General features: G+C 37.8%; 2 protein-coding genes across 3 annotated transcripts; one reads left to right on the top strand and one right to left on the bottom strand.

The window, feature by feature from the left end:
* The first annotated feature begins 439 nt into the window (after positions 1–439).
* Positions 440–3,353, top strand: LOC115978081 (uncharacterized protein At1g65710-like). The gene is made up of 2 exons (XM_031100105.1): positions 440–1,855; positions 2,254–3,353. Exons 1-2 carry the CDS (start codon positions 545–547, stop codon positions 3,262–3,264), a joined length of 2,322 nt encoding a protein of 773 aa, XP_030955965.1. The 5' UTR covers positions 440–544; the 3' UTR covers positions 3,265–3,353.
* Positions 3,354–4,116: 763 nt separating this feature from the next.
* LOC115975935 (WAT1-related protein At3g02690, chloroplastic-like) lies at positions 4,117–14,767 on the bottom strand. 2 transcript variants are annotated; one of them, XM_031096993.1, is made up of 7 exons: positions 14,070–14,765; positions 13,945–13,992; positions 13,245–13,367; positions 6,756–6,905; positions 6,030–6,201; positions 4,781–4,841; positions 4,117–4,605 (listed from the first exon to the last, which is right to left on the bottom strand). In XM_031096993.1, exons 1-7 carry the CDS (start codon positions 14,694–14,696, stop codon positions 4,503–4,505), a joined length of 1,284 nt encoding a protein of 427 aa, XP_030952853.1. In that variant the 5' UTR covers positions 14,697–14,765; the 3' UTR covers positions 4,117–4,502. The 2 variants fall into 2 exon arrangements, with proteins under 2 accessions (XP_030952853.1, XP_030952854.1); XM_031096994.1 differs by lacking the exon at positions 4,781–4,841 and having other exon boundaries at positions 4,456–4,605; positions 14,070–14,767.
* Between the last annotated feature and the right edge of the window lie 1,682 nt (positions 14,768–16,449).

The raw sequence follows: 16,449 nt of genomic DNA, 5'->3' as shown, positions 1-16,449 counted from the left end.
CCAAACGGGAAAATGGAAAAAGATTTTTTTTTTTTTTTTTTAAAGGATTGTAGTAAGTAGTAAGTAGTAAAGAAAAGCTAATTAAGAAAGACCAAAGATTCGAGAATCGTATTGTAATTATAAATAAATAATTCAATTGACTTAAAAAATTGATAAAGGTAGAGTTAGTGGGGGTGGCCATCAGTACAACAGTAGGGACAAAAAACGTGATACTTACTGCATCTGAATGATCCAACGGCTCTCTTCTCTCTCTCTAACGGCTCTTTTCTTTCACACATTACCAGCCCGCTCATTTATCAAAATTTGAATATCTCTCTCTCTCTCTCTCTCTTTCTCTCTCCCTTTAATTAAATCAAATCCCAAACATTTTGAAATTGTTCTCGGAAACTGTACCAAGTACCCACCTCTCTTCTCTTATCCCTTAATAGACCATTGCCACCACAATGATTTAAATCTCCGTGCCATTGTTCCTAACATTTCTTCTACAAACAAACACATCAGTTGTGTCTCCTTAGGCTAGGTTGGGGCCACACCACAAAACATCATGGGTACTTGTTTCAGTAAGAAGAAAGAGTCTTCTTCTTCTTCATCTTCTTCTTGTCCTTCTGCTGTTGTTGGTGTTGCTTCAACACCAAAGACAGATCCAGACGTTACCCATTTGAGTGATGACACACGTTGTAATAATGACAATACCCACAAAGCTAAAGTTGAAAACTCCGAGCTGAAAATGAAGCTAAAGAAGGAGAAGAAGATTGTGCAAGAAGATCAACAAGTGGAAGAATATGAAAGCGGAGTAGTGAAGAAAGAGATTTTTGTCATCAAGCACCGGAAGAGTCATGATGATAGAGATCGAAATACTCGAAGCCCACCTCCTCCTCAACAAGACTGCGTTGCTTCTACTACTACTTCTAATGAAGTGGTACCTGAATCAATAGCTAACAAGGTTGCAACCGGAGCAGCAGCATCAATTGGTGTGGGTGTGAGGACATCGAGCTGCACAAAAGAAGAGGTGGATGCCATTCTCATTCAGTGTGGTAGGCTTAGCCGAAGCTCTTCCGGCAAGGCTGCTTCCTCATCAGCTTCTGCTTCTGCTGACCGTGGTAGAAAGTACTCGGGTTCGAAGAGGAGTTACGACTTTGACCGATGTGAGAACGAGGTTGTTGCTGCTGTTGATGATGTCCAAAAGAAAGCCAATGTCATTGACGACTTGTGTTTAGAGGACGAAAGAAGAAACCACCACCGTCAACGCCACCGCCAATCATCGCGGCCATCTTCTTCTTCTCAAGGGAGGAGAAGAACACCCAGCAGAGAAAGGGAAAAAGACCAGCAACAGAGATCCAGCAGCAGAGAGAGGCGAGTGAGTCGATCCCCGGGTAGACGATCATCTGAGACATCCACTCCTGCTAGTACTACCACTGTTGGTGCAACTCACACTTCTGGTAATGGTACTAATAGGCCTGGAAAGATGGTTTCAGTCCCTGCTACTGTTTCATCCTTGGTGATGGATAAGAGCAACAATGCTGCTCCAGCTGGTGAATCTGCAACAGGAACTTCTGTTAAGAGGATTTCAGTCAAGAGGAATGCTGGAAGCGAAGCTGCGATGGCAGGTTCAAGGGGTGCTGCATCTCCTCGGTCTCAATCCCCAGCAAGAGCAAATGGTAAGATTTCCAATGACAATCAGCAGCCATCTCTTAGCCGAAGCTCCTCCAGGAAAGCAGAACACTCTCCTTACAGAAGAAACCCATTGAGTGAGATTGATACCAACTCCCTCGCATATCCACAGCCACCCAACAACAACAGCAAGGTGCAAAATAGAAACAAAAGAGAGACTGAAGAAGGGATTGTTCTGAATCAGGTAATTACTTATCTTTCCTACTCTATCTGATGTCTAATGCATTCATGCCTGTTTCGTCAATTTATGGCCTAAAAACCTTTTTTCAGTGTGAATCAATTCAGTCCTATGATGAATCTGTTAGAATTATGGATAAATGATTAAATTCAATATTTCCTAATAGCTTAAAATTTTGGAATAATAGTCAATTTTTCAGTATGAACCAATTCAGCATAGAACTATTGCCTAAATGTGAAGGGGGGGGGGGGATTAACCATAAGCTTTGGGATAACTGATAATTTATCAATATGAACCAGATCAGTATCGATCTCCTGATTTTGCATTTGTTAGCTAAACAATATTGATCTCCTGCTCTGAGGTGTCAAATGTATCAATAAAAACACCTTCATTCTCCAATGCAGAAACCAAATGCTGAGATAATAAACAGTAGCAACAACAGAGCTGTTCATGGGACTAATAACAAAACGAGCAACAGAGGTGCACTGGACAACCAGGTTGTGACTGTAAATTGCATACAGAAGGAACAGCTGGTGGAAGAGGCTAGAGATCAACAACCATCAGCCACCGGTCATGTCACCATTAAAACTGTGGTGGCCTCAGGTGCTGAAAACCTGAAACCCCAGGCAATAACAAGAAGCAGGTCCGGCAGGAGATCCCGAGACCTAGACTTGAATTCTGAAACTTTGTTGAATCCTACATCATCCTACGCTGCACTGTTGCTTGAAGACATCCAAAATTTCCACCAGAAAAGCAACACACCTTCAGTTTCTCTCCCAGCTTGTGTCACCAAAGCCTGCTCCATCTTGGAAGCAGTTGCTGACCTTAACTCCACTACAAGTTCTAATTTATCCTGTGCTTTCTCTGAGGACAGGAAAAGTCCAACATATCAATCTAACAGGGAAGCCTACAATGTTGCTTTGGGTGCCACTCTTGTTGGGAAGAGAGTAGCAGATACCAAAGACCCTTTTGTTGTAGAATCTGAGGTAGCTGTCACAGATGATGTAACGGAGCCAAGCTTTCACAAGTATGTAACAGTGAGGAGAGGTGGTGCGTTAGTTGGTGCGGCAGATATGGAAGACCAAGAATCCTCAGGCAGCAACAGTTTTGTTGCTGGTGGTCAACAACAGCATTGGGGCTTATCTTCTTCATCCTGGGAACCCAATTCAGCTGATTCCACTGATTGCTGGACTTCAGGATTAAGCACCAGAGAGGAAGATCAAAAGAGTCCACTGGGTTTTGAGGGAAGTGGGTTATCTGAACCAGGCCGCAATATGAATGAAACCAGAAAGAGATTGAGCGGGAAGAAGAGTGATTGTGATCAACAGCGGAGTGGTGGGATTGGGCGTGGCCGGCTTGGCACCAGTAGAGGCCTGCACTCAACTCCTGTTGTTGCAGCTGCTGCATCCACATAAATATAAATAATGAATGACTTTTCAATTTGGTTGTACCTTTGATTTGAGAAGAGGATTCTCCAGTTTCTGTTTGGGGTTGCAAACTTGCAACCAAAGTTGTAATTTCCTTTTTTTCTTTTTTTTTTTCCTTCTTTTTTCTTCATTTGTAACTTTTTAAAGTCATTCTTCCATCCATAACAGATTTATCTCTGTTCATATTGTTTTAGTGAAAATTTCATGCTCAATCAAATCATAACTTGGTTTTGCAGTTATAGCTGACATCTAACAACTTGTTTTGTTGTCTAAGGTCTGTTTGGATATTGTTTATTGTTGAAAATTGAAAACACTGTAGAGTAAAATAATTTTTAAATGTGTGAATAGTGTCATGAAATCTAGTTTTGAAGTTGTTTTTTTGGAAAAAAAAAAAAAAAAAGTACTTGCGCATCTCATGAATAGTGTACGGAACCTATCATTGTTTTAGCACGTTTTCCGTGTGTTCTAAACGCACACTAAAATGTAAAATTTCTTTAACTATCCCTGACCAGCTACTATAAATATGTAAAATTTCTTTTCACTAAAAAAGGAATGCTATAAAGCTGTGAGAGTCAAATGGTTTTGAGCCACATTGTGTGCAATCAATCATGGCATGCCTCTAAAATTGAAAAATAGTAAATTCACATTAAAATTTCAACACTGTTGAACAATCTCAAAATGTATTTTACTTCCAATCGACATCATACACCAAATCAATACAAAAGACTTGAGCCATTTTCAACACAATGATTTTCAATACTAGTTTCTGTCACAAATTGAGCGCATATTATACCCTGATCCTTCTCCAGAAAAACAAAACTGGAAATAACTAATCCCCAATTAGGGTTTGGGGCTGACATGGGCTTTCCACAAGCAATCTACCATGATACCATAGCTCTGAGATAATAGCTCCAACCTTTTAAATCCTCACTAAAGCTTAGAAATTGACAAGAATTGGGAACCATATTTACAGGTTTGCATTACTACTTGAATGGTTTATTGATTCATTCTAATATGTATCCAAGTTTATATTCATACATACTACAAACATCTCCAAACCAAGTCATGAGGATCAAGAGGTAGCCTTCAAACGAGCATTAATTTCCTTTCGTTCAAATGTCAAATCAGCCCATATTGATCATATGCTTCATTCCACAGCATTCAGATGCGCATTGCATTCCTTTCATTCAAATCTTAAATTGACCCATATTGATCATAGGCATGCTTCATTCCACAACATTCCTATAGTTAACCATGTATATTGCAACCAAAGTAACAACAGCCCCAACTAGTTGCAAGGGTGAGAAGGTCTCACCAAGATATATAAACCTGGAATTACAAACAAATAGAGCACAAATTTTTTTTAGAAAGCTAATTACGAAATACCAATAAGAAAATGAAAAAAAAAATCACTGGTAATCAATTGCTGGTGTGGTTCACTTTGCATTAGATAAAAATTTGATAGCATTACAGGTTCATCTTCCATACAGTTGGATGACCTTACCCAAAAATTGAAGCAAACATTGGGGTTAGAAAGGTAAGGGAGCTCAGCTTTGTCAGGCTACCTGAAATACATTAGCAAGTTCATATCAATTCCCAACTAGGAGCTCAAAATCAAATTTAGATAAGTGTAATGTGAACACAAGAGACTAAACATCAGCTGATAATTATTAAATAGATAAAAACAAAAAAGGGGGCAAATGATAAAATTGCTTGCAGTTTTTATTAATATTTTGCACAGATAACTTTTATCCCACTATGATATGTAAAAAAAGCTTGAGACAAAGGTGAACAAAGTACACTCATCAGAAGTGCGGGAAGTTATGTACAACTCAAAATAAACTTCGTTACCATGTAAAATTTCCAAAAAAAGGGATGTTATTGATACAAGTTTTGGTTGATTACCATTGAAGCCCTTTTTTGGATAACGTAGGGGTCCTTTCTAAAGAAGAGCCTTTGGACTTGCCTCACTAATAAAACCTACGACAATTGACCCTACCCGCTAGAACCAGTTGTCAGGTATTTAGGGGTATTCACCCCTAATGGGCTAAGCAGTTTATGCTCATAGCCATAAGCATTGAAACTAGGTAGGCTTGATGTTATTCAAGAAGCAAAAGATAGGGAAGTAATTTATATTTACAAAATAATCTTAGGAAATAAGATAATTTTATGCATTTGAGTGATAATACAATGCATCTCATTCTACATACTCTTATCATAAACAATGACAGTTTTAACCTTCACAGATGTAAAGTACCAGTGTAAATCTTAACCTCTGATTGTCTGATTCTTAAATGTGAAACATTGTACAAACCTTAACACTCATTCTGCCATGAACCTATTATAAATAGGTAGATTTATTTGCCAAATCATTAAAGTTGTAAAATAAATTGTTTGTATATAAAAGAGTAATGTTACAATCAAGTATTCAATAGCTATTATCTTCTGTACTCCACTAGATAAATAGTTTGGCTACACCAATAAATAAAAAATTTTATACAAACAAACTACTTCAAATTTCTATTCAACTTGGAACTAACAGTCCAAAACAAACCATAAGAGAAAAAATAAATAAATAACTTTTTTTTTGGGGGGGGGGGGGGGGGTGTGTTGTGGGGGACATGTAAACCGTAAGGGAAGAAAATAACTTTGTTCTCAAAATTAAGGAAAGATAGTAATGAAAAGTAGAATTCTAAGTTTCAATATGAAATTAGATTGAGAAGATTAAACTAAAACAGAAATTTAGAGATGACCTTTTGTTGCATTGTAGAAAAATACACCATAGCTTACAGCACTTCCAAAAATGGAAGTATACAGGAGTGCCAAAACATCATTAGCAGTGAACTCCTTTAGACTCCCAGTGACAGCAGGATCATGATTAAGAATGGAGAATGTCACAAGAGGGAGGCCACCAATAACCATGTGCTGCAACAAAATAATTTGTGTTACTCTCTCAAAGCTCTATTTTTTTTCTCCAGAGAATTTAAACCAAAAGTTGGAACATCCTACAGGCTACAACTTCCCAAACACAAATTTATTATGAGATTTATGATTATAATTGATGATTAGAATCATGAGTCACATGCAATATAGAAATTAAAGAGGTAAGAAACAAAGCCCATCAAAATCTAAATTAAAAATAAATAAATAAATAAATAAAAAAGGATGCTAACCATGTATAAATCAAAACTCTCAATGATATAAAAACTTATAGGGAGAAAAAAGAAAGGAAAAACATAAGTTCTCCAAAACATCTTGAGTCAGGAGTAGAATAAGTCAATTTATAATCTTTAACACCAGCTTGTATTTACCGAAAGACAAACTAAGTTCAGAGTTAAAATTTTAAACTTGTTTACTATTAAAGGTAAGAATGCTCAAATAGGATCCATCAAAGTTTCAAAGGTACTATAAAAAATGCTGGGATTAACTATCAGAGATTAAGATATGAGTGAATTACTAAGTGAGATGGTAGAACCTACCCATCCAGTTGCCATGATAGGATCAGAGTACTTGGAAACCCAGCGGACCATGACTGTGCCAATTGCCATGCTCTGAGCTGCAAGAAGCATCCACCACTCCCCACTTCCCCACAACGTAAAGTTACTGCTATCAAAAGAAATTGCAGATACCTGCACAACAAAGCTTAGCATCATTTTAAAGCAATAAATTGCAAGTCAATAGATTTCTAGAAAATAAAAGTTATGAAACTCTTCTATACTATTTTAAGAGAAAAGTGTGACAAAAATTTGTACGATACATTGCATGTACTATAAGTGAAAAGTGAAGAGAAGTGATGGGTGCTTTCATTGAGCATTTCGCTTGGACAAGGGAATAAGGGGAGGGAATTTGACCCAATCTAATTTACAGAACAAAAGGAAGAGTGGATCTGCTGCACAGCAGACATCAAAATAATGGCTGCTTAGTACACCCTCACGAAAGCCATATCTGATTCTCTCTTCACCTCCTTGAGAGAATATCAAAGAGAAAACCAACCGCACTATCTAGTTAGCAAATAATTATTCATACCAACAATAACCCAGCGTTCGCTCACCACCAAGACACAAATTATTACCATACAATCATTTCCCAACAGTCTATGACACATTATAACACTCTTTTCAGGAAGATAAGAGACGGAGGGCCATTAAAATTTATTTGGTCATGTGTGAGGCTTCACATCAAGCCTCAACATCTAGATATTGTTTCCATTGCTTGGCTATTTCATTGGCATTTTAAACCATGATACATTATGTGTCTGTTTGGAAACAGCTTATTTAGCTGAAACTAAAAACTTTTGTTAAAAGTACTGTATATAAAGGTAAAAGTTAGCTAAATAGTACAGTAAGACCCATAAATAGCACCAAAAAATGCAATGGGACCCATAAATAGTAGCAAAAATAAGCTAAAATTGCAAATAAGTTGAAATTTTTAGCTTGTCCCAAATGGACACTATGTTGTGATAAGTGAGGTTTCACATCAATCCAAAAGATCTTGATTAGCTTTCATGCTTTGTTTCCCCCTATCCAGCTCATTAGCTTGCACACAACAACCTCACCCAACCCCTGCCATAGGAAGTCTGACACTCGCTGAGCCTTTCCTTCCCCCACCATTGTGTTGTACTCAATGTTTGGTTCAGTTTGCCCACCAAACACTATACATCTGTTCTCTATAAACTTACCCTACAATACCTATGTCACTTAAGCTCACAAATTTCATAGTAGACTGATAAATCACTTCCAACAGACACTGATGTAGGAGTGAAATGTAATACATGGAAGATGTTGACATGGTGTGGTGATGTGGCACGGAGTGACATGGCACATGCACTTGCTAGATTTTAGAAAGTTGTTAGAATTAGAAGCCATGTGCTATATTAAATATAGCATGTCATTAATACATTACAATTGTATTCTAGCATGTGATAAATGTGAGTTAGTTATGGATGAACTCTTATTCCATCTAGTTCTAATTCATATTACAGCCCATTATATTTCCCTGCATCACACTTCCATTTCCAAACTTTATAACAGTTTGTTTAACAAGTAGTAAACTGAACATCATTCATAAGCATGGTTATTCCCACTGTTAAATACCTTTAATTTGAAAGGTCATCTCCTCTAGCTTAAACACAAAATCATAAATCCCAATTGTAGGCTCCCCTTCTTTGGTGCAACTAATCAATCATCCTTGAGCAAGCCAGTAGGAACAGAGAAATACTGATAAAGAACTAGGTACTTTAGACACTGCCCAACATTACTGTAAGGTTGAATTTATTCAACCATCTAATTGGCTTTATTCCGTGCCAAATTTGCTTGTAATTCAGCATTTAGTAACCCTGTATTTAGGTGGGTTTGATGTAAGGGTAGTAAGTGAGATAGAGTGAAGATTGCTCAAGAGTGTGCAAGAAAACAGAGACTCGCGGCTGGGACTCGCGGGTGACTCGCGGCTACAAGCCGCCAGAAGCAGCACACGTGCCAAGCATGCTGGAAGATGAACAGTCATGCTAGCTGGAGCACTACAGGACAAAACAGGACAACTGGCCATACGGTTATCTCGCGACTGGATCTCGCGACTTAGTCAAGCCGCGAGGTCAAGCCGCGAGCCACCCCTGTTTTGTAAAAACCTGACGTTTCACATTCCTCTCCACTCCAGTATAAATACCCCTATTACCCACGATTGAAAGAGAGCTTCCAGAGAGAATTTTGAGAGAGAAACCCTAAAGAAAAACCAGATTGTTTCACCCACAATCTCTACCTTAGAGTCTCTTCAAATTCCTCAACTCTCTTCCTCTCCATTGTCAAATCCTTGAGAGGCATTATACCAAACCAGGTTCTCACCATCATCATCATTGTGAGACTGCTGTTTGGATTTCTGGGAAGCAGTTAGGAAGGAACCAATCTTCATTGGTTGATGCTACGGTTTAGTAGCGGAATCCGGGAAGCTAGAAAAGAAAAAGGTTCGGCGCAACCTCGTTGGGCAAGAAGCTTGGAGGGCTTAGGTGCACTGGGTAGATTAGGCTTGGAGGGTCTATTGCTGTCCTTGTATCCCAACTGTATTTTCTAGTGGATTGCTTACCGCTTGGAGGGCGGCGGAGAGGTTTTATGCCGAGGGCTTCGGTTTCCTCTTCGATAACACATCGCGTGTTGTCTTTGTGTTTGCCTCTTAGACATTTTCTCGCTTGTTTGGACTCCGATGAGTACCAAACTTTGGGGTTTCTCATGTTTCCTCATTAGGAACATGTTTGGTTCATTGGTTGTGTATTTAACACACCTTACCCAACATGTGAATTTTTCATGCATTGGTCATGCATTGCACTTAGCCACATCTTGCACACACCTTTGCTACCCTTGTCATGCATTGGTCTATACCTTGCTTCTTCATCCTAGTATGTCATGTCTGTCTTATGCTTTGTAGCATTTTACTTTGTCATGGGTTTGAACTTCATTTTCTCATTCATCTTGCTCCCCTCATGCATCATTAGCATTGTTCATACCTTCATCTCTTGCCCTCGTTTCTTCTTGACCCTTTGTCTATTCCTGACAAAAAGGGGGAGAGTATACTCTAGAGAATGTTTCGGAGTATTTTGTCATTTCTATATGACTCTTGTGCACATCCTTAGGGGGAGAAATTTTATTTCTCATGCACATTTGTAGGGGGAGAGATATTCCATAGGGGAGATGCATATACCAAGGGGGAGAAGACATTGTGTTAACTAGAAAACCTTATTCTGTTTGTTTTCTTGTTGGCTTTATGGTGCTTTGTGCTATGCTTTGGTGTTCTCATTGCATCATGTTTGTGCTTTGGACATGCATATATCCCTATGTTATTATGCTTCATTGAATGCATGTTCTGATGATCATTTGCTTTGCTATGTGATCATTGTAGTCATTTCTATACTTGTTATATTATACTTGTCTTTTATTACTTGCTTTACTTTGAGGGTCTAATGTGTTTTGTGCAAGTGTTTCAGGATACAAGTATATATATGTTCCAAGTGCATCACAGCTTCTCTTCACTTTGAAGGGGAGAAATTTTAAGCACTTTTAATTTATATTGTTTAAGTTTATATTCAGTATTTTGTGCTTTGTACCCATGTGCTTTTGTAAGATTTTAGGGTTTATGTTTTATGCATAGTTTGTAGGCTTTATGGTATGTACCTTGCTTAATGCAGCCTTTATGCTATGTTGAAATCAGTACTTTAATCTAAATGTTCTGCATTTTGGTTTATGTACTGTCACTCTTGTGCCCTTGTAGGATTGTTCCTAGATGCATATGCCTTGTGTGATATGCATTGGTTGAGTGTTGAACATACAAGTGTCTTGCCTTGTGCTTGTTAACTTGTATGTCCTTGTGTTCATTCCAAGTGTGAATGAGCACTGTGATCACTACCTTGTGGTGTTCACTTGGTTGATCAAGCCATGGTTTGTTTCATAACTCCATCTTTGCTTGATCACATATTGCCTGTTTCATATACATTTTATAATTTTCTGCTTACAATGATCATGGTATATTGTTGTGTTTCAGGACTATTATGTTCATATGATTCAAGTGCTTCACAGCTTCTAGAGTTAGGTGTAAGTGAGTTTTGTTCAACTGTTCCCAACTCACATGTTAAGTCTAGAGTCTGTTTTAGGGTTTTGTCATGGAATAGCCAAAGGGGGAGATTGTAAGGTTGAATTTATTCAACCATCTAATTGGCTTTATTCCGTGCCAAATTTGCTTGTAATTCAGCATTTAGTAACCCTGTATTTAGGTGGGTTTGATGTAAGGGTAGTGAGTGAGATAGAGTGAAGATTGCTCAAGAGTGTGCAAGAAAACAGAGACTCGCGGCTGCAAGCTCCAGAAGCAGCACACGTGCCAAGCATGCTGGAAGATGAACAGTCATGCTAGCTGGAGCACTACAGGACAAAACAGGACAACTGGCCATACGGTTATCTCACGACTGGATCTCGCGACTTAGTCAAGCCGCGAGCCACCCCTGTTTTGTAAAACCTGACGTTTCACATTCCTCTCCCACTCCAGTATAAATACCCCTTTTACCCACGATTGAAAGAGTGCTTCCAGAGAGAATTTTGAGAGAGAAACCCTAAAGAAAAACCAGATTGTTTCACCCACAATCTCTACCTTAGAGTCTCTTCAAATTCCTCAACTCTCTTCCTCTCCATTGTCAAATCCTTGAGAGGCATTATACCAAACCAGGTTATCACCATCATCATCATTGTGAGACTGCTGTTTGGATTTCTGGGAAGCAGTTAGGAAGGAACCGATCTTCATTGGTTGATGCTACGGTCTAGTAGCGGAATCTGGGAAGCTAGAAAAGAAAAAGGTTCGGCGCAACCTCGTTGGAGCAAGAAGCTTGGAGGGCTTAGGTGCACTGGGTAGATTAGGCTTGGAGGGTCTATTGCTGTCCTTGTATCCCAACTGTATTTTCTAGTGGATTGCTTACCGCTTGGAGGGCGGCGGAGAGGTTTTACGCCGAGGGCTTCGGTTTCCTCTTCGATAACACATCGCGTGTTGTCTTTGTGTTTGCATCTTCCTTCCTCTCTATCTTTGCCTTTTCATTTATCTGCTGTGGATTTTAATCTGTTATGGCTTAGATAGTATTTAATCAATTTCGTATTATAGCATATGTTAAGTTTCCGCACACTAGTTGTTTGACATATTGCTTGTATTGATTAAGTTGTAATTTGGGGGTCTAAACGTTCAAAGGTGTTTTACACGTTTTTTTTTTAACTTTCAATTACCCCTGGTTAGACCCTTGAAAAAGTATATTGAACTTCCAAAAGTAGTTCAAACACATCATGTAAGTGTTTGAAATTTCTATTTTGACCACAATGTGACTTAACTAATAAAATTCAGTAAATCTATATTTAAGTTCAAGCACAAGTAACAATCCAATCTCAATTACCAAATTCAATCATAGTAATAGTAAAGCAATAAAGCAAAGTATACTGCAATTTGGTAAAAGTGGAAAACCAAAGAAGTGATTCTTCAATGGAAAAACCACTCCAATGATAATGTACCCCACAAGGAAATTCACTATAAACAAAGGAGTTTACAGAATACTTCATAAAATCTTTGTGATTAAATTCTACTGACCCAGCAGACAACTTGTTGACATTACCACAGCAACTTCAAAATCTTTGTGATTATTTTTCAAACTGAACTTGGAAAATAATGTCGGACTTTCTCCCTTGAGCGAGGGATAGACACACTTTTGGGTTGAGTTGTTGTTTCGCTCGAGTGAGCATTACAATTTTGTTCAAGCAAGAAAGGAGTTTACTCAAGTGAGCTCTCGCAGATTGTACTTTTTCAAGCAGTTACAACCTTTACTTGTTCCTCAACAAATGACCAAGTATTGCAACTCTTTTTTTCATATTACATTGTCAACAATATTACCGATATAAATCTTAACAATCTCTGCCTTTGGAAATTCCATGACAAAACCCCCATTACATACTCATCTAGTACAGTAAGTCTTGATAAATTACAGACCAAAACAAGGAATCACTACCAACAACTAGGGACTTTTATAACCTAAAAAAAAAAAAAAAAAATTATGTCTTATCCTGAAATCATGAACAAACCAATAAATATGCACTAAGAATAAAGCAGGTATAAACCGCAATTCATAGTCACGAGATATTCGGTTAATAGATGAATTTGAGTTGCAAACCATACAGAGTATCAATCAAATTCACAAATACCAACAACAAACGGAAAACATCATTCCCAAAAAAGAAAAGAAAAAAATACCAAAGTATCTCCCCGAGTACAAAAAGATCAATGTAGCACAAACAACAACATACCAAAGTTACCTAAATTAGAGTTTCCTAATGCTTAACACTACTCCTCCTATGAGTAGTCTGCAATTAAAGGAGATATTTGAAGCCAAAATAGACAAATTGAAAAAAGAAACCTAAACTCAAAAGCATTTTGCATTTACATGAAGGAACATCAATGTTTACCTCAAGGAGTAAAAGTCCTATGACACCAAGTACAAGCCCTGCGCCTCCAACAAACCCAATGGACTCACCAAATAACAAAGACGCAAGTATTGCCACTGTTAAAGGTTGAGAGTCAATTATCACCTGCATTTTGGAAAATGTAGTTGGTCCAAAGCAAACAAAAAACCTATATATTCACTTTTCACCAAAACTGGTAAATGTAAGGAAATTTATGTCCCTTAAATACTCTTAACTTTTAATTTATACCACCTGAGGAATTGCTTTCTTCCAAAAAAAATTTATCCATGTAATCGGTCCCCTGGAAGAAGTGTTTGAATCCATATCTCTATAAATGCTTACCAAGACGTGTTGTGAAACAATTAGATATGAAAACACAAGATAGTTGAAAATAAATAGCAAAGTAGCAGTAATAACAATAAAGAAAAACCAAAAGTTGATTTTTTTTTTTTTTTTTCGAAAGTTACAATGGAGGAGGGAAGGATACATAGGAAATGTCAATTGAGCTACAAGGCTCTTGGCAACTAAGAATTGATTATTAACCCATAATTTACAGGACAAAAGACCAAAGTTGGATATATTAACAGTTACAACCTTTGGTGTGTGTATGTGTGAGTAATAAAAGTGACAACCTCAAAATGAATAGAAATGTAGTAAAAATTCAACGAAACAACAATTAAGTGTGAATTGTGGAAAAACATACGCTACCCAAACCAGCCGATGTCTTCTGTAACCCTTCAGCAAGAAAGCCCTGTGTCCACCATCACTACCATATGTCATTACTAAGAGCAAGCAAATTTTATTAACAAATTAAGTAAAGGTGATCACCTGGAAACAAGCGGCATCAACAAGAGCGAAGAGAGTGATGGAAAGCCAAGCGGTGAGTCCAGAAGGAAAGGGGCGAGCACGCGAAGCCGCGAATGCGATCAAGAGAAAGCCAGCTGGGATGGTACGAAAGGCGGAAACGAAGAAAGGGCCATACTTTGGAATCACTTCTTTCATGGCCACCATAGCTGTACCCCAGAAGAAGAATGGCGAAACTAGCACTGCCCATTCCCATACTAATTCTAATATTCCTTCTTCTTCTTTAGAATTTTCATCTAAGATAGCAACGGCTTTATTATTGTCCTGTCCTGTACTCACGGAATCAAAACCAACAGCTTCTTGTTCTTGTTGCTTTTCTTCCAAGTCGGTGTTGGTTGTGTCGCTGGTGCATCTGACGATTATATCTTTGAAACCAGTGAAGTTTTTCCTGTTCTTGACGTTGTTGTTGGTGGTGGTTTTTTTGTTGTAGTGTTGAAGCTGAAGCCTAGCCTTAATTCCAGTAGAAATCTTGGAAGAAGAAGAAGAAGAAGAAGGTGTTGAAAATGAAAAATTATGGAGGGAGAGAGGAGCGTGACAACGGCAGTAGCTGGGGTAAAAGGCAGAGGTGGAGGACCACCGCCATGACCCCATTTTCCTATATCTTGTATCAAATGCGCTGAACCACACACACACACACAGAAAGAGAGACAGAAACGTTCGGTGACGAGTGAGTGAGTGAGTGAGTGAGTTGTAATTGGCAAGTGATAACTGGCGACCACCGGTGACCGCTATTTCACCCCCAAAAAAAAAAAAAAACCTTTAATCAAATCATCTTTATCAGGAACAGTTTACAGTTATACAGCTTAATAAACAGAGGTAAAAAAAGTGTCAAATTTACATATTTTTCATTTTTGACCAAAAATTACCCGTATTTTAGGTCAGGTAAAATTGTGTAAGCACGGGGGTACAGTGACACTATTTATTTTATATTTAGTATCTTTATTTTTTTTTTTTATGTATTATGTATTCTGAGAATGAAAGAATGATTGTTTTTATATATGAAGAAAGATGAACAATTTTAAAAATCAAAATAAATTGATATTTTAATGAAATGTAGTATTGTATAGATAATTTAATATTGGGAGTTTTGAAAAGTGAGTATGTAAAATATAAAATAGTAGTTTTTTATTTTTTTTTTTAAAAACATAAATTTTTACATGAGTTAATATGAATATTCTAACATCTAGGGGTGTAAGAATAATTGACCAACCAAATGGACCGACCAAAATTTTCAAGTTTCGAGTAGTTTTCCATTACTTCGATTGAGTTTCGATTTGCAATTTTAGAGTTTTTCAATTTTCAGTTTGGTGGCGGTGCTAATTTTTTCACCTCGAAATCAACTGAACAGATATTTATGTAAGTTTAAAACATGATAGAGTGAGTAGCTTAGTGGAATGACATGTGTTTTGGCCACTTGTTCACAAGTTCGAGCCTTCACGTATCCCCTCCCCCAATTTTCTCTACATCTCACAAACAAATACCTTGCATCTTATTTTTCTCGTTTCTTCTAGCACCGATTCTCTCTCTTCATTTCTTGCTATGGGTATGTCTTCTTAATTTTGTTTCTCTCATCCCAAATCACCCATGCTTGTACTTGGATTCCATGAGTTTTATGTCATCTCGTGATGTTTGTTTTAAAGAAACTCTGTCGTTGCTACCTTTTGTTGTAGATGGTGGCTTAATCTTAGTTTTTATTTTATGTTTTTTTGCTGTGTTGCTCTATATTTTGTGTTGAAAACAGGGTCTGTGTTGGTCTTGCTTTTCTTGTTAGTTTTTGTACTGCTTTGGTCTTTCAGTAATATCTCTATTTGATGCAAAAAAAAAAAAAAAAAAAAAAAAATCTTCTTCTTTTCTTTTTTTTTATTGCCTTTGTTTCTCACATCCCAAACACAAAAACCCGATCGAACAGAACCGAAACCGAATGCAATCGGTCGGTTCGGTGTCCCTTCCTTACAAGTCGGTTTCGGTGCTCAATATGTTTGTATACTCCAAAGACGGGCTTGCTGGGCCAAACTGCCATTTTGGGCTCACAATTTATTTGTATGATGGGTCTGGGTATCCTACCTTGGGTTGTTCTAGGCTTAGGAACCCAATAAGATCACTTTTCTCTCTTTCTCTACGTTTTCTTCCTCTCAGACCCTCTCTTTCTCTCTCGTTTCTCCTCCCAAAATTCCATCCCTCATCCCTCATTTGTTTCTCCTATTTATAGCCCATTGTTAATGGGGTGATCATCATTATCTTTCTAACTAGTGCAAAGAGAGGTCCAATGTTGATCAATTTAAGTGGATGTTTAGGTACAAGTGGCTTTGGAAATGGTTCCCACAGCAGCAAATGTGTTCGGTAG

Source organism: Quercus lobata, chromosome 2 (genome assembly GCF_001633185.2).
Source record: "Quercus lobata isolate SW786 chromosome 2, ValleyOak3.0 Primary Assembly, whole genome shotgun sequence".
Taxonomy (NCBI): Eukaryota; Viridiplantae; Streptophyta; class Magnoliopsida; order Fagales; family Fagaceae; genus Quercus; species Quercus lobata.
This window is presented reverse-complemented; position numbering and strand designations above follow the sequence as displayed.

Coding starts and splice junctions, on each gene's coding strand:
- LOC115978081 (XM_031100105.1), top strand. CDS start 545: ATGGGTACTTGTTTCAGTAAGAAGAAAGAGTCTTCTTCTTCTTCATCT. Junction 1,856..2,253: donor AAGGGATTGTTCTGAATCAG/GTAATTACTTAT, acceptor TCTCCAATGCAG/AAACCAAATGCTGAGATAAT.
- LOC115975935 (XM_031096993.1), bottom strand. CDS start 14,696: ATGGGGTCATGGCGGTGGTCCTCCACCTCTGCCTTTTACCCCAGCTAC. Junction 13,368..13,944: donor CATCGGCTGGTTTGGGTAGC/GTATGTTTTTCC, acceptor TCCAAAATGCAG/GTGATAATTGACTCTCAACC. Junction 4,606..4,780: donor ATGTTTGCTTCAATTTTTGG/GTAAGGTCATCC, acceptor TTGTAATTCCAG/GTTTATATATCTTGGTGAGA.